We start from the raw sequence: 23,090 nt of genomic DNA, 5'->3' as shown, positions 1-23,090 counted from the left end.
GTATGTTATATTATTTGAATTTATATTCATCCACTGCTGGATGAAGGCCTCCCCAAGATTTCCACTGGTTTCAATGTACAGAGTCTCTTTTCCAGGTCACACCAGCAAAGCTTCTTATTTCATCTTCCCACCTTTTATGTGGTCGTCTTCAAGGTTTTCCTTTTTCTCCTGGGATCCATTCTATAGCTTAGTTTGTCCATCTTTTGTCTATGTGAATACTTTACATCTTTACATCATACATCTTGAATTTGCTCAAGCAACTATAAAGAGGATTTTCAGCGACTGTTTCAAGACAGCGTGCTGTAGGGTGATGCCGTTGACCGGAGGCAGTGCAGCAGACTGAATGCCGTGCTGTATTCCTCATCTAACCTTGTATGATTCTTAGCAGGGAGCAAACAAGCAGAGAGTAAGCAAAGAGATACTGATGGTTGCTACATCAGCAGTGTTTGGATAGGAAAGCAACTGTGTCCCATGTCTTTTAAAGATAGGATGCCTCCGCCTAATAGATTCTTTATGAATCACTTAATTTCTTCTCCTCCAAAATTGTAACTCTTGCCTTATAAAATGTGTGCAGAAGTGGCAGGCATTCACTTTAACACCAAGACCACGAATGAAAAAAATCACAAGTTTGGCAACAGCAGTACTGCCCAGTGGAAAGCAGTTGAGCTTGTTCAGGGACATTTCAATGTTACATAAAGATAACTACGGGTATCGAAAATCAACACAGGGTACTAAACATTTTTTTGTTCTATTTATTGAATTTGCCATTGACCTAAATGCATTTTACATTTATTATTATCAATAAATACACATCTATACATTTGATATAAATGTTTTGTTGCTTACTTATTGAAAGAAGATTTTAATGATATGTAAACAAACATTCTCTTATGCTACAACTCATACATTTTGCACCCTGATATCTTTAAAGATGCCAAAAAGAAGTTTGTTGCTGTGCTGGGTTGAGGTTAAGGCTGTAATGGGATTCTCAGTGAGCAGAGGAATGCACTTCAACAAAGCTAGCAACCAGTCTAAACTCTGTCACCAGCGCTTTACACATTTTCCAAAGATCAAAAAGGTCCATAAAGGAAAGATAATTTGTAAAGAAAAGTATAAAGCATCCTGTAATTATCTTTTTAATTAAAAAGGAGGTTATATATATACAAACACACACACATACACATTTATTTATTTATTTCCAGTATGCATTTTATCTGAGGCGAAGGCGAGAAGAAAAATAAACATCCGGATTACACCAACTAGGATTACAGGCACAATAGTGGAAACAGGGCAGATCTAGTTTGTAAAGCTGGCTGTGTTTGGGTGGGTGGGTTGGGGGTAGGGCTAGATGAAAGATTCACCTATTCCCAGCTGCATCCCGTCTGAAAACTGAGACAGACATGTTGTAACACACTGCTGCTGCCAGGACTGAGTTCTTTGAAAACATAAATAGTTGTGCGATCTCTGATGTGGTTTGCCTGGGAGCTCACCAAAGGCTGTGACCGTCTTAAATACAGAATCGGCATGCCTTGATTCATTCTTTAAATATAACGCCAGTGGCTCAGAGGTGGAATAATGTCTTGGAATTATGCCTGCATAATAAAGTATGTATGATTATGGATTGATTGTCTTGTTTCTGTAGTTATTAATTTGCATGCATGTTTGTTTCGGTAAGGTGGCTGTTGCCCTGTGCTACCATACACTGTGCATGAACACGTCTTCGTAAACAATCATTTGGTTATCTGTCTTCCTTTTAAAGATTACACACGGCCCTCTGTCGAATGCTTGGTAATTGTATCTTCTGTGTCATTGGCTGTCTGAGAATGTTAACTTGTGTGAACTTGAACTGGAAGTCTATATTAAAATGAGTGCTAGATATCTGAACGTGCATTGAAGGTATGCTATCAAATATGTCAAGTGTAACATTTCAGGTTAAAGCAATGCGGCCTATATCCATATTTTCCTCCCCATTTGTTTGTTTCCTTTGTATGGTTTTAAATACTCCCTTAGAAATAGAATTAGAAAATATTATATATATATATATACAGTTTTTGACCTAAATTGTTGGTTTATTGCAACCTCAATGTGCGGAACTGGAAAGTAACTGTAGACTAGTAATGCTGGCTTTTACTGACCTGTATAGTCACATGAAACAAACAGAAAATCACTTTAATGTGCCTTCATGGCTGGCAAAGCCCTGTCAAAACTTTAACAGCACAGCTTTTAGTGTTGTACCTTCATGGATTTGAATCCGTCCAGTTAGATCAAGAGACTGTAGTAGGTAAATTATCGACAGTGTGAGGCATATTATATATTCTTTGAATGTTGTCTTTTTATTTGGCATCGGTTTCTTTAATGTGCCTTTCAGGCAGGACTCCTAAGAAAAGGAATGGTACATTATAATTGTACCCGTTTGTAAGAAGAGATAAACAATTAATAATGATTACTTACAAGCATACCTGTCAGGTGCTATAGTGCTTATAGTTGTCGCCTAAGGATAGGTTTTACTGTCCCAATAATGACAGGTCACCATGAGGGGGCGTCAGAGACATTAATTATGGTAAATTATTATAGTGGGTACAACCTAGAACTCTGAAAACTTTCGTCACTGTGTATCTTTTTAGTTGTTGGTCCAGAAACACAGTAACTTGTAAAAGTGTGTAAAACGTGTTGATTTTGTACCTTATCAGTGACAGGGTGTATGTCTAGAGCGCAGTGTAATTGTATTTTAAGATCAGAGTGCCTCTTAGTGTTGAAGAATATATTCACTATTGTGTGAAGCATTTGGTCTCTTATCAGAATTAAGCTCCAGGAGAAAACCTAGCTTTTGCATTGCTTACAACTTAATTATCCCTTTGTCTCTCCTGGAATGCTTTGATTCTGCCATGTGGGAAGGAAGTAGGCTGTAAATTCAAGGGCACTTGAAATGGTCATATTATATTGTATTGTCAGGATGTGGAAAGAAACTTCACTGAGCAGATAAAACGAAGCTTCTGTAAGGAAATAAATTATTGTTAATGTTTATTAATATGCCAATATGCTCTGTAAAATTTGTTTCAGCATAAAGCATGTTGAACATGGTAAAACATGTGAACACCATGCCCAGCCACTTTGTAACAATATCTAAATTAGTAAATTGCCCTTAGTGTGCTTTACTGAAGACGTGGATCAGACTGCATCCAATAAGGCTCTGCCCTTAACCCCTCTTGTTTTGAATGAAGCATCACTGTTGATGACCTCACATTCACAATGAAATGAGATTCCTTTCTGATTTGCAGCTCTATTGGCTTGTGGGATTTTCTGCTTGGGGGGACTTATTCCTCCTAATTTTCAGACTCCTAATACAATGGGCTGGCAATTTATTCTGGGCAAGAGGCGAGAAAAGTTGAATGGTCAAAGAATGTGGGAAACAAATGAGAGCGCTCAGCAGGAGAGGAGGAATGTGTGAACTGCGTTGTGTCAGAAATTTTGCAGGGATGTAAACATGAGCTCCCAAAGAGATGAAGGCCCGTTTAGAGCCAGGACCTTGGCTACTAACAGGATGTCATGTCTGAGGTTAAGCAAGAAAATTGAGAAAATGTCTCGGCAACTTTTTTTAATTTTAGCCTTTCACTTAGAGGCTTGGTTGCATAAATGAATGTGTTTTTAAAGGTAGAGTTTAAATCACGTCCATATTCTCAGATCTCATGGCCAGATAGCATATAGTGGGAGAAAGTAAATTAAATTTGAGCCTACTGAAGAAGCACCGTGTACCAATGCTAGTTTTTACTGCAGTAGTTTGTAAGCACATATTTGTCCTAGACCAACTCAAATCAAAGTTTAGCACTTGATTGTGTTTTTTGTTGTTGTTGTGATTGATGTTTCAACTTAATGCAAACCCATCATCAAGTTCTGTTTATGATTTCTTGGTGGGCCCGTGTTTTGATTTGAAATGGGCACCTACTGTGGTGTTTTTTTTTTTTTAAGTATATCACATTGTAGCCACAGTATGTAAATGTAAATGTTCTCAATGTTTTCTTTTAATTCAAGAGTTAAACATGGTTGTAATATAAATAAAATCCTGCCATGATTAGGTACTTAGAATAGAATAAGCTTGCCTAAGTATTACCATGTAAAATAAAATACGTGATATCATAAATTGCCCCACATTCTTAAAAGTGTTTTCTGTTATTAAGAAAGCTTTATATAGAAACTTTCCCTTTTAAAGTTTTAAACTATATTCAAGTGGCTTCCTTTAATATAAGGAGATGTTTTCAATACAAATTCAACACTTAAAAATGCATTTCATCCTAGCATTCTCAGTAAGCAAATTCAATAGAATGAATTAATAGAAATAAGAAGAGTATTTTTCAGGTAAAACATTTTATTTTGTAGCTACAAAATCTCTGCATGTGGAGCAGGAAAGACGTCAGAGAATGCATTTAAGGTCACCATGAAATATCCCAATAAAAATGTTCTACAGCTGGAGTGCACCGCTTAAATACATTGGAGCCTTGTGTTCTGTGATCTTAAGTGACAAAGTCGTGGCTTCTATTCATTTTTTTTTTATTTTCCTCTTTATTATACAAAACATAATATCTGTTGAGTGCAAGCAAGTAAAAATACAGGAAATGACAAGGAATCACAGTGCACTTTAAACAGTCATTAACAGCTAGGTACGGTTTCTTGTAAATCGCATACGCGAGAGACGTGCAGAACTGAGGCTACCTTGTAAAATCTCAAAATGAATTGCTTCATTAGTGAGCTCTCTGGGTTTGAATCAGTCTGAAAGAGATGCTGAATAGCATTTTTATTTTCAAGCCAAAGAATTCCATGTCCATGTGTTATTTTTACTCGTTACAAGGCAAATCAGGGGAGACGAACAGGTATTTAATGGTATACAAGTCTGCCATGCCCTTTTTGTACAAATTGCTCTCCCTCTTTTTCTGTATGTTATTATATATGAGAATATAATAATAAGTTGGTTTTAATGACAATTTCTTTAACATCTGAGGCTTGTTTAATGTAAGTCAATTAACCGAAACAAAAAATCGTATTATTTTGTGCCTAGCAGGAGCCAGCCATCCCTGACTGTTTATTCACAGAGAATATTGAGCACAGTGTGCTTTAAGCAAAATTAGTCGTTCTGTTCTGATTTGTTCATCAAAACAAGTAATAATGTAAAGAAATACAAACCAGTGGTGGTTGCTGTTTTCTTTTTGTGTGTTTCCCTCTAGTTGATTAAATGATGCCCTGTGGCTTGCTGTAGGTTGTACTGGTATATTTTTAGTCACCAGACAGAGGCTAAGTGGACTAAATGATCTACTTAAAAGCAAAGGCCCCTGCAAAGGCAAAGCTTTACATGTCATGCATGACAGCAGGTCAGGAATGCACTGCAAGCATTGTACTGAAGGAAATCATTAATAATATTGAACTATCATCGCACTCACAGTTGTAGAAAAGTTTGGATTCATTCTAGTTCATTTAGCTTTATTATCTGTTGCTCTGGGTGCCTCAGAATTAGATCCGAACACCTTGGCAGAACCCATTTGGTACTGTTTATTTGTCAAACATAGTACATCACACAATGGGCCAACCACTCTTAATAATCGTGTAAGTGAATGTAACAAGTACCCATAATGTACAGCAAAAACTGAAATTATAAGCAGTATTTTAATTAAAAGGTTATAAAGCTTAATTTGTTCTATTTTTTATATATAACTTGACAGATAAAGAAATATATTTACTGCCCTTTCAAAAAAAATATGTAGATAAATGTTGAGTTAAATATGAAGTTTTATTCATATGGCCTTAGACATCCAGAACAATTACAAGTTGTTTTGGTCTGTCAGACATCACAAGAGTTGGATAATCAAAGAGATCCTAATATGAGCTTGAATTAATTCACCTAATCATAATAGATACTAAATGTAATTAAAAATATTGTTGATATTCCTTGTTAAACCTAATTTTCCTCGCAGTAATTGCGAATTAAGTCTCCATTGAGTGTCTGTGTAGCACACAGTAAGTTCACTGTGCCTAAAAATGGGATATTATATTCTCGGGGTCTGGACAGGAACTTGTTAGTTCTCAAATTCCTGAGTCATTCACAAAAATATTAAGGCAGATTTTTTAAGATGAAGTGTTCACAAGTTGCAGCATGTTCATGCAACATATGTTGTAGTTCCAAACACTCTGCATATTTTTAGAAACATATGAGAAGCAGATGTGTTTGCCTCTGTATTAGCAGGAATAAAGATAGGAGCTAAATGCCCCTTAATCAGATCCTCTCTAAGGCTGAAGTTACTGTTTAGTCATCAAGGTCCAGTACTTCTTCCAATGCTCTTAGTTTGCCTGAAACAAAAGAGTGATAGATTTCCTCATTTGGTAAAAGATTGCCAAGTTTCAGTTGACAATGGCTAATTTTTAATGCTCTGGTGTATATAATAGGTGTTGTCTGTGCCCTGAAGGTACTGCTACTGAGATGTAATAGCACCTCTCTAATGTTCAAGAAGTTACAGGAACATTTTACTGCAACTGTGTAGGATGGGTTGATTTACTTCAACCCTGGAGATGGAATCAGTGGGAAATGTGAAGCTTAGTTATTAGCCATAATTACAGCCAAAGCAATATCTATACATTTAATACTTTTTTTAATTTATAAGAAAGGGAATTCGTTTTTTGTCTGAATACCTTACTATTAATTATACTTTCCAGCTCAAATATAGCTGTTGAAAATGTGAATAAAAAGCCATTATTGCAAAATATCAATATCAATATGCAGGTAGGTTACAACTTTTTTTACAGTGGTTCTGCAAAAGTAGAGATTGGAATATCAAGAGATTAGGTAGGATTCAGTTAACTGTAATGTGTTAATAGAGGGGTGTTTCATAAAAAATCACATTGTTTTGATGCAGTTTTGTGGAGAAAAAACATCACTGAAACGGATCAACGGGTAATCAGATCTTATTAAATATTTATGTTATGGCACACCCTTCCTTGTTTAAAATGAAATAGTATCTAATCTCAGGCTTGAGTGAAACACGTGATGTCTTAAAGCCACTTCCTGTTCTAAAGCCGTATTGCTGTGTGTCACAGGGGCACCTCTGTTTACCTGTCAGCTGAGACACCATCGTAGCTCCTCCCACCGCCAACGGCACTGTGTTCCACTTTATTTTGACAGGCCAGTGACGGCAGTTGACAAGCGCTGCCTTTCTCCTACTGGTTACCCGGCAAGCTTATTATCAGTGACTCAGAAAAATCTTTGAGCTGTTCCCATCCTAGGCACCCTCAGGCCCTGCTTTGTGCACAGCTCATATCAGAGTCATCTCCTCTTGTTTCTTGTTTCCGAGTCTGGCTGACTGCACATAGCTGAAAGGAATGGTCAGATTTCAGTTTCTCATGAAAGAGGGTTCGGTCTGGGAAGATTTTGTTGGGGGAGGGGTGCTGGAAAGCATTGTTTTCTGTAAAATGACCAAGATTTGCATTTAATCTAAAATTTAAATTTAAATAGTATTTACACCAAAAAAACAGATTCACATTTTAAATATTTTAACTTAACATTTACAACAGTATGCTTAACACAGTGCCCTTAAGATATGTAACAAATAACGATAAAATAAATGAACTAGATATGATACTACTGCAGTTTTATATATAGTGATGCATTCACTTCAAAAATGTATTTAAATCAAAAGTACTGTGACCAACAAACAAGTCGATGTTTATTATACCAGACTATTTCAGTATGTTATGTGGCCAAGTTAAAACGACCCTGTTCTGGAGGTGGGTCGTTCAGACTAGGCAGAGAGACATGTAGATGACACAAAAACTTGACAGGATTCAATCAATTAAAAGGAACAGCTTGCGGTGCATGCAATCTGTTCTAATCAGATCAAGAGATTGAGATCTCTACTTCGTTCTGTAGCGGTACATGGAAGGAGAACATAATCTGCAAGATTATGATGTTCTTCATTACATTACATGACTGTCACTCTTTTACAGATGCTGAGGTCAGGGGACTGTCGCTTACTACAATTTAATGGATTCTGAAAGTTCTATAGGACTTTCGTTGCTACATGCATCCAATTTCTCTACCCTTGGACTGAATATGGGATAACTGCTTTATTCTAATACCAATTATAAAGCCCCCTGCTAAGAAACTGACATTTACTTATTGTAGAAAATAAGCATTATCTTCACAGAGCATGATATGTCATACAATGTGTAGTTTAGCAAACAAACTTTCTAGCCATGTTATTGAACTGATTATTTGAGTTACTTGAAGAGATTAATGCATCACTGAACATTTGGTAACCAGATTCAAAAGATGGGTTAAAAGGCCTTCTCTCAACCATACACTTTCACTTGTTTTTATGAATAACGTTTGTGGTTGGTGCCTCAGATGTCAACTGTGGATCTTGTATTTCTCCATTTAAATTGAACTACCTTATCTCCTAGCTATACAGCAGAGATGGCAGAGGGAAAATGCTGAAAAGAACAGAAACTTACAGTCTAGTGTAGCTTTAATTTATTAGACCCAAGGATCCTATTTTTTATTTCTTGAACAAGACCGGTGCTTTACTTGGTCAGACCACACTTGCAATAAAGTATGCCGCCTCTCTAGAAAATTCCAACCCATAGGCATGTATGTGACTCACCTGGATAAAATGCACTACCCGTCCTCGTTATTCTTCACCACAGACAGATAACAGGTCAGAGGTCCCAGAAAGACTTCAGTGCAGATGCCCTTTTTTCCAGAAACAATTGCGTTTACACAAAGGATTTACTGTGGCTAATGAAAAGCAACTGTTGGAGTTTGAGAGTGCTAACAGGGACCAGACTGATGGTTTCAGATTCCAACTGAGGTCAACCATAGGGAAGAAAGCATGGCTTAGTTATTTGTATACAGATAAAAGAGAGACAGACAGAGAGAGAGAGAACCACAACCTACTAAAGACACATTTAATATCATTTTAATGTTTATTGGTATCTCATCTTTTAGTGTTATATTGGGTACTGTATTCTTTTAAGGGGATTATTATGAAGATAATTAGTGTGAGATGAAGTTTACAGTGGACTTTAAACCCATTGCTAAGAAACCTAACTGACATCCTCTGACGCATCATGAAGCACAAAGAAATGTGACTGGCAGGCAGGAGTTTTTGTTATGACAGTGTCATATATGCACAATTGTACAGTTACTCATCGGTAAGAAGAAATCCATTGTTTCTGAAAAAATGGGAAGGATCTAAAATAATGATTCCTTTGACATTTTAACAACACTTCTGTGATCTGATTTGTTTAAAATTAGATACATATCCACGAAGCAGATGTAGGGTCAGAGTGTTTTCATCATATTTTGGCAAGACAATAGCTGGAAAAGGTAGTTTGATTCCTTTCTCTTTTGTTTCCAAAGTGTTCTAATGTTTCTAATCTACTTTTGATGTTTTATGTCTGCTTAAGGGAGACTTGCCTTCTGTCTCTTCGGGGGGAATTCAACATGCTGTGATTCAAAAAGTGTTTACATTTTTGCCTACGCCTGAAGTTCACCCTCATTTCCAACCCAAGTCCTTATTATCCTTGCCCTTGTGTATCATTGCACCAGTCTCACTTTAAAATGAGAGAGAGTCCCGGCTTTATTTGAGTAAGTTAGACTAGAGCAAATGAGGAAAGTAAACAGTGTGCTATGAATGGTCTGTGCCATAATTAAATTAAAGCTTCACTGTAGAAGGTAGGTCTTAGTGGTGCAGGCGTTGCTTGGAGACAGTATTACAAAGCACTTTAGCTGACTGGATGGTAACAACAGGAGCAAACAGACAAGCAGGGGGAGCACTGAGCCGGAAACCACATGTACTGTAGTTTTCATTCCTTACTGTTAGTGCTCTACTGAAGCCAGACAGATTGCGCTGTCAGTCTGTCAGTCTATCTAAGCTCGATTGAAAATGGGGGACAATTTACAAAAGCTGTTTCATATAACCTCATGGTTTCTTCTCTCCCTTTTGGATGTGTTCAAGGAGCCCATATAAGAAACCAAAATACAGAGCTGCGTGTGGGTTTAGCTGTGGTCTCTTTGTAGTTTTGAAACTTTATGAAGTGGTGAGAGCCGTGCTTCATTGGTGTTTTCCGAAGAGCCGTGGTCCTCAGATTGGAGCTGCTTTAAAGTTGCATTCTAACGAGTATTTCTGCTAAATGGAAGCGGAGGAAACGGTTGTCTGCATTCTTCCTTTGGGGTTGAATAAAGTGTTGCGGTGAATGGATCTCTTGGGGAAGGGAGGTCTTTGATTCTATACAGGCCTGGGGGGATGGGATCATCCTTTAGGGCACAGCTATTCACACACCCTTGTCGAAAGGGCTTTTTGAAGCATTTGTCAAAGAAATCAAGCCTTGGACAACAGCCAAGGGAGGGTTGTCATTCATGCCTACTTCCAGACCACTGTATTAACAATACATGAAATGCGGTGTACCCGTTAGGACAGGAAAATATCAACCCATCTCCCTAGTTTAACATATGAATTTGAAACATCAATCACATCCAACAACATTGTCTAGGAAGATTAATATTCTTGTAGATGCATAGATATGCAAGTTAACTCACACCCCAGAATCTGCTGCTCAGATGAATTGGTCTCCAGTTGGATGCTGTGATCGGTTTGCTAAATGACGTTTGGTATTCTTGTGCCACATTCCATATTTTCTGTTTTCCTGCAGCATGCAAACACAATGTCCTTGAGACAGCTGCAGTGTAATAGGAATATGAGCAGCACTATGATGATCTCATTTATCCTAAATACAAAGCTGTTTTTCAGGGTTGGGTGAAATTGATAGTGAAGTTGTTTTTAGTATATTACTGTTATTCCTCTCTTTTCTGCCTGTAAAAACGTATCATCTTCAGTCCTGTGGACAGAAGCCCATTGTGGATGTAAACATATGTGAAACTCTCATTGTCTGATAGTGCAGGAGACTATCCAGTCATCACCTTTCTTAATTGAAAACCATTGTATTCAATAGCCTTTTTTGATTTCTGCTTCCACAGTGTCTTGTAAAGCTTCCTCAGTGTGTTACTGCTACGACACAGAATTTCCGGTCACGTATTCAAGTGCCAGAATTGAGAAGTCGGATGGTAATATTGTCTTCCAACCCCTGTTTGTCCTGGTTTCCCAAATTAGTCACATTTCCATCCAAAAGTGTAGCGAACAGGAAGTGTGAGTTAGTTCATAGCTGTGCTTTACAGCTCAGCACTAAGACTTTCTACATCAAGGGCAACTATATCAGCTGCAGGAAGCTGACAAATAATGAAGTAATCATCCTTGTACAGCGTGTCAACAGCCATGTGTGCTGTCAATGGGCAGGGTGTGGATTTAACCCAGATATTTGTTAAGTATTTAAAGGAGATTTAGTCCAAAGGAAAGCAGTTTGGTTCAGACACTACATACAGTTTAACGTTGTCAAACAGGCCCAATAATTGTAACATATTTCTATGTAGTCCCAGTGAGAAGCCTTTCATTTCATATCCACTTATTGAACAGATAAAGGGAACCATTAAAGCAATTGAGTGGAACAGCTTTTAAAAGACTTGGGGCGAAATTCCATATAGCTCTGTTGTGCTTTTGTCATTAGATCCCTCCTCCCTGTCAACCGCTCCTGCTGAGAGAGGCAGGACTAGAAGCTCCCCCCACATTTCATTTCTTAGTTATTTTTGCTGTTGGCTAGAAGGTAACTGTGGCTTCTAGAAATACCTGAGCATTTAAATTCCCTTACTTCTTCTTCACGGTAGTAGTTTGTTATCCAGTGACTTATTGTCTGACAATGTAGTGCCTTTTATTGCAGTGTGAGCAACAGATGTTCCCAGGAGCAGGAAGCATTTTTGTATATTTCCAAATCTTTTTTACTGTTTAGTTTGCTTTAGCATTTTGAGTAAACAATTCCTTTAACACTTTGGCAAGAGCTGTACAACTGCAACATATTTCTTCCCAGTGGCTTTCATCAGATTTTCTAATCCAGTCCAGATACAGGCTATTAAAATTAGTTAATGGTTATGTTTGTTTTTCATATAGCAAAAGGTATTTTATTTTTATCAGAATACAGTTTATATATATATATATATATTGCTAGTTTATGTATATAATTATAATTATACTTATGGAATTGAGGTAAACAGAAGCATTTTTTCTCTCATGTTTTCATTGTACCTTACACTTCCTGTTATCTACATTTGTTTTGGTTGGGAGGCAGGCTGCAGTGACATGTTCACTTGATTGAAGGAAGTGTGACACTAAAATAACCTGTGTCACATGTAAGGAGAGAGATTTAAACTTGACATTTAGAAGGGGGAAAAAGGTTTGTTACCAAGATTAAGGTAATGAGAGGATAAGGGGCCAGCAAAGATGGATAAAACATTTTTATTTTAGATTCACATTCACAAAATGGTCCTCCCTGTGCAGAATTTTTTTGACTGACCTGGTGATTAATATTTGACTAATTAAAGGCTGTAGCATGTATGTTCTCACTTTTGAATTGTATTTTATTTTTAAACAGTGTCTTCTTACATTGCACATCAGTATGAATGGGACAGGGATTTATTTTGTTTGATCTTTTATATTATTATGAAAAGGACTCCGCAAACATTGTAACCAGTGACCTAGTTTATATATTTATGGAATGACCCACTTTTGATATAGTGCAGGAAATCAGAGAAGTGACTTTGTTTGGATTTTTTCCCCCCTCTCGCATCATAGAGCTTCCAGTCAAACGGCTGCTACGTTGCTAACCCATGCTCTGTAGTTGTAATCTGAGACAGGAGTGGCAGTTTGGATAGTTTCCAGTGATGGGGGCAAAAAAAAAGAAAAAGACAAGGTTGGGTCTGCATGAAAGCCTCAGTGAGCTTTGAGATGTGTGTGCTTAGCTGTCAGGAGATCAAAATTGGCCCCTGTAAGTGCCAGGACCTGTGATGGCCTGCCTGTGCTGCTGTGTGTCTGCACTCTTGGACCAGGAAATGAGGGAGAAACACTCACAGCTCACCAGCAGTGTGCTTTGTTTTGTCTGCATGAGGCAGCTGGTTTATTATTAACTAGATTCTTTTCAGACTCGCTCTCAGCCCTCAGACAGAGGCCCTGTAAAGCAGGAAGATTTACTGTAAACTGTTCACTAAACTAATAAAAAACATTTGATATGTATCAAGCCCATTTATATTTATATACAATTAATGTTTTAATAGCTCTGTCACAATCTAATGGCCAGTAAATGGAATCTATCATATGAGGATTCTCCCATAGTCTGAAGTGACTTGATATCATATGAAAGTCACATTCATATCAGTGGATGTAATGCAGTGATTGCTACACAAACATCAAATACGTTTACTGTGTAATGAAAAGAAAATTGTTACATATTTTTTGTCTTTATACTCGTCAACAGCTTGCAGTCTTCACTATGTATGTGCTAAGCCTGTAGCGCTATGTTATTATTTAGTTCTGCTAAGCCTGCAGCACTATGTTATTTTCAGTTGTGGCTTTATGGTTTCAATAACATGCTGATGTGGCCTTTGCCTTTTTTTCCTGGAGAGTAGCTGTTTTTGTTCTCAGTAGTTCTTAGATTGTTTGTTTGTCACATTTCTGTCACCCTTTTGAAAAGCAATGAAAAACATCCATAATTATGAATTATTTCCATGGTGTCTATACAAAGATTGTATAAGAAACAAGGTGATCTCATAATGTATGTCTTTTAATTGTTTATAAGTAGCAAAGAGTACAAATAGAAAGAGTGCAAACACAGTATATTCATACTCCCGTCATACTCAAACTGATTGACAACCTCATCAACCTGTAGGCATCGGTGTACTTGACCTATTTCATAAGCAATATGGTAGACCATGAAGTCAGAAGCGGCCCAGACCTCAGAGGATGGCAAGAAATCAAATAGATGTTCTGAAGGAAACCAATGTCTTGCATATTACAATACCCAAACAAACAAACTAAACGATCAGCCTAACACGTCGAATCGACATAAAGCTTTTATTTTGACCTAGCAAATCCCTCAATTTCCCCAACAAGCAATCCACCAGCAAATTCTCACTTTTCTTCCATGCTCTTCCACAGTGTCGTCATGCATCACGACGTACAAGAAGACGCCTCCTCCTGTACCCCCCAGGACCACCACCAAACCTTTCATCTCCATCACGGCCCAGAGCAGCACCGAGTCAGCTCAGGACGCCTACATGGATGGCCAGGGTCAGCGGGGTGACATGACCAGCCAGTCAGGCCTCAGCAACTCAACGGAGAGCATAGACAGTATGAAAGCCTTAACAGCCGCCATTGAGGCAGCGAACGCCCAGGTCCACGGTCCGGCCAGTCAGCATGTGAGCAACAGCACCGTGACCATCACTTCAACTTCCGCCATGGCCCAGACCTCAGAAGACAACAAAAGAGATGTGCTGAGGAAAAGCAAGTGCTTGTCTATCGGAATACAGGTAAAACCCTTCAATTTACCAGTGTAATAGAATGTGATTTGAATGAGGGACAAAAACAGCAAGAGAAAATGACTGAATCTCGATTTTCTTGAAGTTTGGGGAGCGAGATATCAAATTAATCCGATGTTCCTTGTCCACCATTAATAATTTTCTCTTCTGTTTTAAAGCTCTTTGGGAACAACTGGTAGGTAATAGGCTATTGTCTTGTCTGCTTCACTACCACACACACTGTCAATCTCGGTGTTTCTTTTTTTGCTTTCCTTTGGCAGCACATCAGATACCTTCTAAGGTAACAATTAGTGATGGTGTTGAAAGTTAAATTACATGGCATTATAAATAGCATTATAATAGGTGAACGGAAGAAACTAATGTAATCATAAAAGTTAAACAAGTAAACTCATGTTGTTTAGCTGTACCAGCCTATATATCATATCCCATCTCAGATTCAGACATTTAAATAAGAACAACATTATTGTTGCTTATTTAGGCATGTAGAGACAACAGATACAGGTGCTAATGCACACTGTCTTCACGTCACAGCACTTTCATTACAGCAGTTGAAACATCTATTTTTTAAATGCCTTAACCTATCAACTCTTCAGTGATTACAGGGCATGCCTTGGCTTTAGCTGTGGTCAGAAAGTTGTTATGATTGTGTATGCATCAAGTGAAACCAAGAACAAAAAACAGGTAAGTTTGAACTACAGGCTTAATCAGTGCCGGAATTCCAACTTCCTGTTTTGTTTTGTCTCAGGTTGATGGCCCTGATGAATTGCCTGACATGGAGGAGAACGCTTTCTCAAAGTTTCAGTCTGTGGGGATTCAGGTTGAGGAGGAGAGGTGGTGAGTAACAGTGTTCCTGTTATTTCAACATGCAGACAAATTTTCAATCAGACAACATCTACAAATGCTGCTGATAAGCCCTGGAAAGTATCCAAAGATAAATGCTTACCTGAATAACTGCTACAACTTTGATTTTAACTTCAGTGCTCCACTTTTTTATTATAGCTATTTTCTCAAGAATGTTGTCAGTCAAAGTTGATATATAACTTGTATATGAAATGGTGTTAAAATAGGTTCTGTTGTCTTGTGAGATTCAGTTCAGGTTGGTGTTTCCTGTCACTGATTTGCTGGTGCTATAAAGAGATGTGGAAATGTGTGGTGGTAGCTATCTGTTACTCATGAGCCATGAGTGAGAGGGCTTGTTTTGGAGTCCCAGTTCATTGGCTGCCAACCTATTTGGTTGCAAGTGGTACCCAAATCACTGACACTGCCTACGTCTGATGTAATACACCACAGACTGGCTACACAGCTGCTACCAGTATAGAAGAGGGAGACTGGGTAGCAGCCTGAGGTCCAGGAGGCTTTTAGCCAGCTGCCTGAGATTGCCATCTGTTATTTTCAGCAGTTGCAGGACAGTTGGACACAGCAGCTCATAGAAGCCAGAGGGATTTTCCGATTCCATGTCTTGGTGTAATTGTGCTACTGTAAAGCACATGCTAGTGTTTTCCTCTTTTGAATTGCAGTAGGTAGCGAAGGGTAATTTTCTCGCTTTATCTTTGATGTTTCAGTTTAGGTAACCCTCCCCCAAATCTTCCATACTATGTCTTTCAAAACTGAAGAGGAATTACACATGCAGACAATATAATCAAAAGCAGGATTTGTCATTGTTTTTCATAGTTTCACTGAGGAACTGAGATACTATCTGCCCGCTGCTTGACGTCTCACGATTGCTTCAGAGCTGCAGTGAATGGGAAGCTGTAATCTTAGATTTTGAAGATGCTCACAGGTTTCTTGGATAAATACACACCTGCCCCTACTATCAAACAATAAACAGATAAAATTACGTACATATTTGGGTGGGATAAGATAGATAAGAGATAAGAATTTTTTTTTTCTGTTGTTTCATGATAGGAGTGGAATTGGATTGTATATTAGGTTTGTGAAAAAGGATGTGTTTTACTTTGTTTTCTGTATTTAAAACCAAAACAAAGAAGCTTAGAGTTAGTAACAGAAATATAACTATTTTTGCCCTGTACTACTGTATGTTGGGTAAGGCTGCTTTGAATAACTGCAGATACAAATTAATTAATTAATTTATCATTTACTAACTGAATGTTAAACTAGATGTTAAATTACATATACTAAAGGACCTGCACTAGTTTTTCACCAATCAGTTGCTAATCAGAAAAAAAAGCTGTTATGTTGAAATTACTTAATATGCTGATTACAGCTGTTATAACTATTCATCAAGCTCAAAACTTAAATGCCAGCACACAAGATGTAGCACACTGCCAGCTTGTTCCTCAAAGAAGATAGCTCAATATAAACAGGTTAGGCATTAACTCTGTATGTGTTGTTCAGACCCTGAGTCCTTGTTTGTTTAGGACTTCAGAGCTGTATTGTCTTGAAATTGTAGGCCAATTCCTGGGAGGTCTAAACTTGTTTGCCAGAGACACTAGTACCCTGGCAGGAGATTCCCAGACGGTGAGAATCCTGAAATCCTCTTGTGTTCCTGGGAGTAAATCTGACTGTAACTTAACACCAGAACGAAAGTAATCATTTAACAGTCCTGGAGGTGGGGGCAGTAAAGAAATCACTTCAAGTGATTAAGAAGAGTTTCAACTTTGTGGTTTTAAGAAAGCGGAAAAATACAATAGCCTCATGAGAGGGCTGCCCGTGAAGGCATTCCTTTTAATTAAGTGTTCGTTCCTGGGTGGGTTGATACATTAGCATTACAGTTTTCTAAAGCAGCTACTGTCTTTACTATTTTAAGTTGGTTTAAGAGTACTTCCTCTTTCTAATATGTGCTATAGGATACACAAAAATTGTGTGCCATCTGCTTTCAAGCATATAATTTCCTTATGTTAACAGCTGTGCTCAACAAACTGATTATAAGAGCGCTAAATAAGAGAAGTAGCTCCTATAAAGAATTACTTTTAAATGTGAAATAAACACTACAACTTACTCTATATGCCACTTATTGTATTGTACATATTGACATTAACATTATTTATTTTTAAAGTTGATTCTGAGGTGAAAATCCATCATTGTACATCATTGTAGTGTTTATTCCAGGTGCCAATTAGTTATGTGAAGAAGAAGGGAAACAGTAAAAATACAAAGACAATTACTAAGGTTTAAGTGCTATTCGGATATGTTTATGCAACTAGATAATTATCAGTTTCGCTTTACTTTGAATCTTTGGTGCTTATATTTCATTTTGAGGTTTCATTTTTTAATGTATTAGGGTCTACTGGTTTGAGACAAAATACAAATTAAGCCTTAATGAGATGAGAAGTATAACTTTTAGTTACATGTGGTCAGGGAAGATAATACAGATCATTAATCCAGCAGCTGCCAAGACCATCAGTAGGACATGTAGAGGAATCTAATTGCCAGTGTGATGCATTTCTCCTGTAATTTTTGTTTTTTATGGTGCAGAACCTGAAATGTACTACTCACTGAAATATCATAGGCTTATACTTGTATCCTGAGAGACACAAAAAAGAAAGAATAATGTATTGGCTTCAATATACCTCATGTCAAATGTAAATGACCCCCATTTTTCTGGTCCATATTAAATTTCCGCAGGGGAAATTAAAAGTCTTTAAGCAGTGGGTTCTGGCTTGTTAAGCAAACTAAATACCTGGACCTTTTTTCTGTGGGTTGCCTTGCACTTGAGCCTACTTGGACAACTAGGAAACTGATCTGAACTTCAATTAACCCTCAGCGTAGATCAGTCCACTTCAGAAACCCCCCACACAATGAAGAGATGTCCAAGTGTGTAATGTGGCATGACAGAAGCCAGAGACGCGACAGTGTTATGGTGGTAAGGTCAGGGAAGAGGTATGTTTTTGTAGTAGGATGTGGTTGGCAGGCAAATTTTGGAGGTATTGGTCTGTAAAAGACCAGAAAAGAAAAAGAACAAGAAGAAGAAGAAAGTCTTAAAAGAGTGTGGGCATTTGAAGCAGTAGGCCATCTCTGAAAAGGCTCATATCTATAATACTGGGACATGCTTGCTACAGTGTATTTCATTTTTGTGTTAAAAAACATTCTCTATTCCAGAAGTCTGGTTGTCTCAGTGATGCGATGTGTTATCTGTCAGAGGCTTTGAAACAGATTTGTATCACGTTTGTTATGATTACATAATGATGAAGCTCAGCGTAATCACTTTCTGCTTGAAACCTGAATCATTTGAGAAGTGATTGGAGACATTGTCATTTGGCCTCGTCTTACATAAACTCTAAATAAAACATAACAGCCCAGAGAAAAGATATTCGTTTTCCACTTAAGAGGAAATTATTCAGAGCAAGCAATTCCACATGCTAACATTCTCTTCAAGGCCTTGTTGCTAAGGTTGAGCTGTACCACTTGCGAACCAGTCTCCACTGACTTTGTTCTGTTATGTGTGATTTATGATCCTGTTGATTGACTCCACCTGACTGTAACATGAGATTTACGCCAGTGCACACAGATAATGTTAAATTTCTCCAAAGCTTGTTTTCTTCAGTAGCTCGGTGACCTTGGCACACACATCCCTTCCAGGAAGTTGTTAGGAGGCAGATAAAAAGCGGCCTGAAATTATTAAAGCACAGCACCCCTACTCACCACCTGCTTTGGCAAGTTATTCTTTAACTTGAGAAAGTAGACTGTTTGATCATGTGGAAGTAAAACATACCCTTTTCTTTAAAAGAAGCAGTATAAATACATGGAGAATGAGTGTTAACCAGTAAGGACTCTTCAGAACAGACTCCTCATTGTCCCTTATACTGGTTTATCCAGTCTTTTTGGTGTCTGGATGTTTTTTAAGCCCTGTAGTGTTAAATCTCTTTAGGAGCAGATGTGATTCCAGTTACAACAGTGCAGAGAACATGAGACACCCACCATCATTAACCGTTAGGTCAACAGTTTGTTTTCTTCAAATACTTGCACTATTATTCCAAATTGATATTTAATAGGGCTAAGGTTGGCACACACTTTACAAAGGTGGTGAGCCAACAATCCAGCAGAACCTCACTAGCTCTTCCTAGTTAAAACATAAAGCAGTGTTCATTAGTGCTTTTAAATACGATAATTTGTGTGGCATTTACTACTACATCTAATAGTACTGATAATAATCATAATCGCCATCATCATTTGTACTGAAAGTGACTAATTGTGTACTCACATATTGCGTGCTTCTAAAGGAAGATAAGCTATCAATTGGCAAAAGACAAGAAAGATACACAAAAGCTGGTTGAGACTCTAATATCATAGATGAACTGTCATATAATTAAATACCTATTTGTCAGTCAGTTCCAGAATGAAAGACAGCAGCCTGTGAACTTTCATTTTACAAGCTGCACATCAAGTGAGATTGTGTGGGGGGAAAAAACATTTTGCTGTTGTACTGTTGCTAGGCTGATACAAATGATTAACAGAGTCGATCTCCTGCTGGCTGTTTGAAAGTGCCAGCATCTCTCAGATCTAATTATTTAATTGCACACAGATTACCATCCCATTCATCTGAGATTCCCACCAACGCTGACTGGCTATTGAAATTATGACTGCTGCATTTTCTCCCCGGTGGGATTTACATAACATGATTCTTTCTGTTGCAAATCATGTATCAACCAGCCCATAAACGCAAAGCGACTTGTTACGTCACTATTTGTATGATAAACTCAAGAAGAAGAAATGAAATATGGAAGGAGAAATATTTAAATTCAAATAAACAAATGCACCTAATACATTGCAAGTGTGTAGAGACTTGTGGACTAAAGGGAGTCTGAGCTGAAGAGAAGGCTAGTGTGCGGGATAATGGGCGTCTGACAGCAAAGGTTGTTGGCACCAAGTTAAAACATTGGCATGAGTGAGTGTTCACTGTGCAGTGTGAAAATAAAGGGACTGTCTGTGGCAGTACATAATCAAGGGAGATGCATACAGTGTTTTGACAGTTGCATTTGCTTTGGAAAGAATATCTTGTTAACTGGCGTTCATTTACAGTTGTAATTGGGAAATACTTACATGATGTTTAACTGTAAATTGGGGGTTAGGTTAAAATATTTTTCATGAGCTGTTTTTTTAACTAGAATTTTGTTGGCCTACGTTGCATGTATTTTTAAATTTGTCTTCAAGAGGCTTCTTATAATTTCCTCTCTTCCTTTTTATAAAGTCCACTAATGTATTTTATTTTATTGTATTGGTTTACAGTGATGAAATATGGGTATGTAGGTACTATGTATATGAAAAAAATGTACCGAGTTACTTTCTTGTCAAATACGTAATGGCATACTTTTGTACTTGAAAGTAAGTACTGTTAAACATTTATCTTTAGGGAATGCACAGATACTAATGGCAAGAACTCTTTTGGCGAACTGATACGTTTTCATTCGGCTGACATTATCTTGCCAAGCTTAAAAGCTCCCCTCCGTGCACACTCTCACCGTGGAGAACTATCAACAGTTGGGCCCAGCATTGACATTCCTGGCATTGTGATGATTACACGCTGCAGCCGATGCTGTCAGTTCACACACAGAGTACTGTAGGTGTGACTAGAGCTGTCATCTGATAGCAATTATTGACATTGACATTGCATTTCATCCTATTGAAAGGCATTGTAAATGTACAACAAGGCCCTTGTAATTGCAACTTTTGTTTTTCCCTCATACTGATTTGCACTCAGTTTCACATATAAAAAACACACACACAAATATAATAGTCATTGAAAGTCTGTTTTCTTTCTCTTTAATTTGCAGCTACCGCCGATTCATGCGTTCTAACAGTGTGACGACAGCTGTCCAGGCCGATCTGGACACACAGGAGGTCTCAGACAGCCAGCTGGAGTCTCCGGAGATGGACATGCCGTGCTCGTTGTCCAGACAGTTCTCCCGGGACGCCAGCACCTCCACGGTCAGCATCCAGGGATCGGGCAATCACTACCATGCCTGTGCCGTGGACGATGATTTCGACGTAGGCTTTGACCCCTCGATCCTACCGCCCCCTGACCCCTGGATTGACAGTGTCATTGAAGATCCCATGGAAGTGGTGCAGAGGTCAGTCTGTCACCGGGACGGGCACTGGTTCCTGAAGCTGCTGCAGGCCGAGACAGACCGGATGGAGGGCTGGTGCCAACAAATGGAGCAGGACGAGCGAGAGAATGATCTGCCCGATGACAGTGAGTGAGGTTTGGCGGTTTGGTTTGGCCAAGAAAGACCTCAGTGCAAGGCAGTCCATACACAGATGCACAGAAGATCCTGAGTGGCTCTGAACTATTGAATTGAAACTTTAGATATCAAGTAGCACGCATCATTTCATGTGTATAAATCCAAAGAAATCAAAGACAGACTAGTTTTATATGAAGCGTATGAGACTATTTCAAACCAGCATTATAACTGTTTTGATCCTGTCAGTACAGCAAACGTGATTCTTATTTATGATGATCCTCCAACATTTCAGAGCAGCCAGAGCCAAGACCTTGGAATTACTGTTCTTACATAACCGCTGATTCCAGAGCTAATGATTATTATGACAGTGCGAGTGGCTGTCTTAAAGAAAATAAATGCATAGGTAGGATTACTAATGATTCTGAAATCAAGTTCGTAAAACAGAAGTGTTGTTTGCCCTCAGTCTTCTGAGCCCCACAAAAGAATGTATTAACACAGAGGACTTGGGGGGAATAAAATATGAAATGCCACAAAGCTTTGTTTTTCTGCCATCTACATTCAGCAGCTCAGGAGTCATACCAAGGATTTTTATCATCAGGGAGTTGGTTGAAGAAGCTGAACATCTGTCCGCGTGATACATAATAGTCTCTGGAGCAAACTGACTGTTGTTCTTCATCATAAAATTCGTATTAATGAGCCTCTTAACTTCAGCTCTGTCAGCTGTGTATACATTTGGAAAACCAATGTGATATTATCTTTACTCAGACAGTTCATCATTCCTAATGTTTTTATAAGTTATCAAGGCCAGAAAAATGCACAGCTGTAGTGCTGTCCTTACATTTATATTCAACATTATGTACACAGCAAAATCAGAAGCATTTATTTGACTCTTTTCTTGACATTTTCCCCAAATTCTGGTTGGTATTACAAATGTATGCAGCCAATATGTCAAACTAAATTGGATTATTTATTTTAGCCCACTCCAAAAAATGTACATTTTCAAGGTTCACCTTCTTCTGTTTGCACACTTGTGCTCACAGCTTCTTACACTTCTTACATACCAATACATTTTGTTACTGTTCATTTACAAAAACCTAAAGGTGTGGCATTGCAATAATGGATTAAAAAATACTATTTTAGCTGTCTATAATAAAAGGCTATTTGAATGGTATAGTAAGAAATGGGTCACATATGGTATTTGTTTACATGACTGAAAACCAACACACATTCACCCACCTACTCCTGCCTCATTCAGAAACTGTGCTGCTTCCAGGTGGCAAAGGTCATGTTTACACATTGCAGGTTAAGAATCACATCATCAAAATGTACTGTGATTTCAGTAGTGAGGTTTTTTTTTTAATGTACAAATTAAGAATATAGAGCAACTTATAATAGAAGAGATGTTTAAACAAGCTCACTCCAGTCATTTGGCCCAACTTCTTTCTCATTCCTGTTTCAATGAGTTTCATTAATGGGCCTGCAACAAAGCACCATTG

The 23,090-nt window shown here is 38.1% G+C and overlaps 1 protein-coding gene across 3 annotated transcripts in view; it reads left to right on the top strand.

Annotated features, from left to right (window-relative positions):
- LOC136764393 (disks large-associated protein 1) overlaps positions 1-23,090 on the top strand; it is a 194,164-nt gene that overhangs the window by 164,596 nt on the left and 6,478 nt on the right. For all 3 annotated transcript variants that reach the window (XM_066718420.1, XM_066718429.1, XM_066718438.1), the window contains exons 7-9: positions 14,076-14,446; positions 15,201-15,289; positions 21,187-21,605. In XM_066718420.1, coding sequence (XP_066574517.1) covers positions 14,076-14,446; positions 15,201-15,289; positions 21,187-21,605 — 879 coding nt within the window. The remainder of the gene's footprint in view (positions 1-14,075; positions 14,447-15,200; positions 15,290-21,186; positions 21,606-23,090) is intronic.

The sequence above is a fragment of the Amia ocellicauda genome, chromosome 2, assembly GCF_036373705.1.
Source record: "Amia ocellicauda isolate fAmiCal2 chromosome 2, fAmiCal2.hap1, whole genome shotgun sequence".
NCBI lineage: Eukaryota > Metazoa > Chordata > Actinopteri > Amiiformes > Amiidae > Amia > Amia ocellicauda.
The sequence above is the reverse complement of the archived record's forward strand: the minus strand, read 5'-3'. Positions and strand labels throughout refer to the sequence as shown.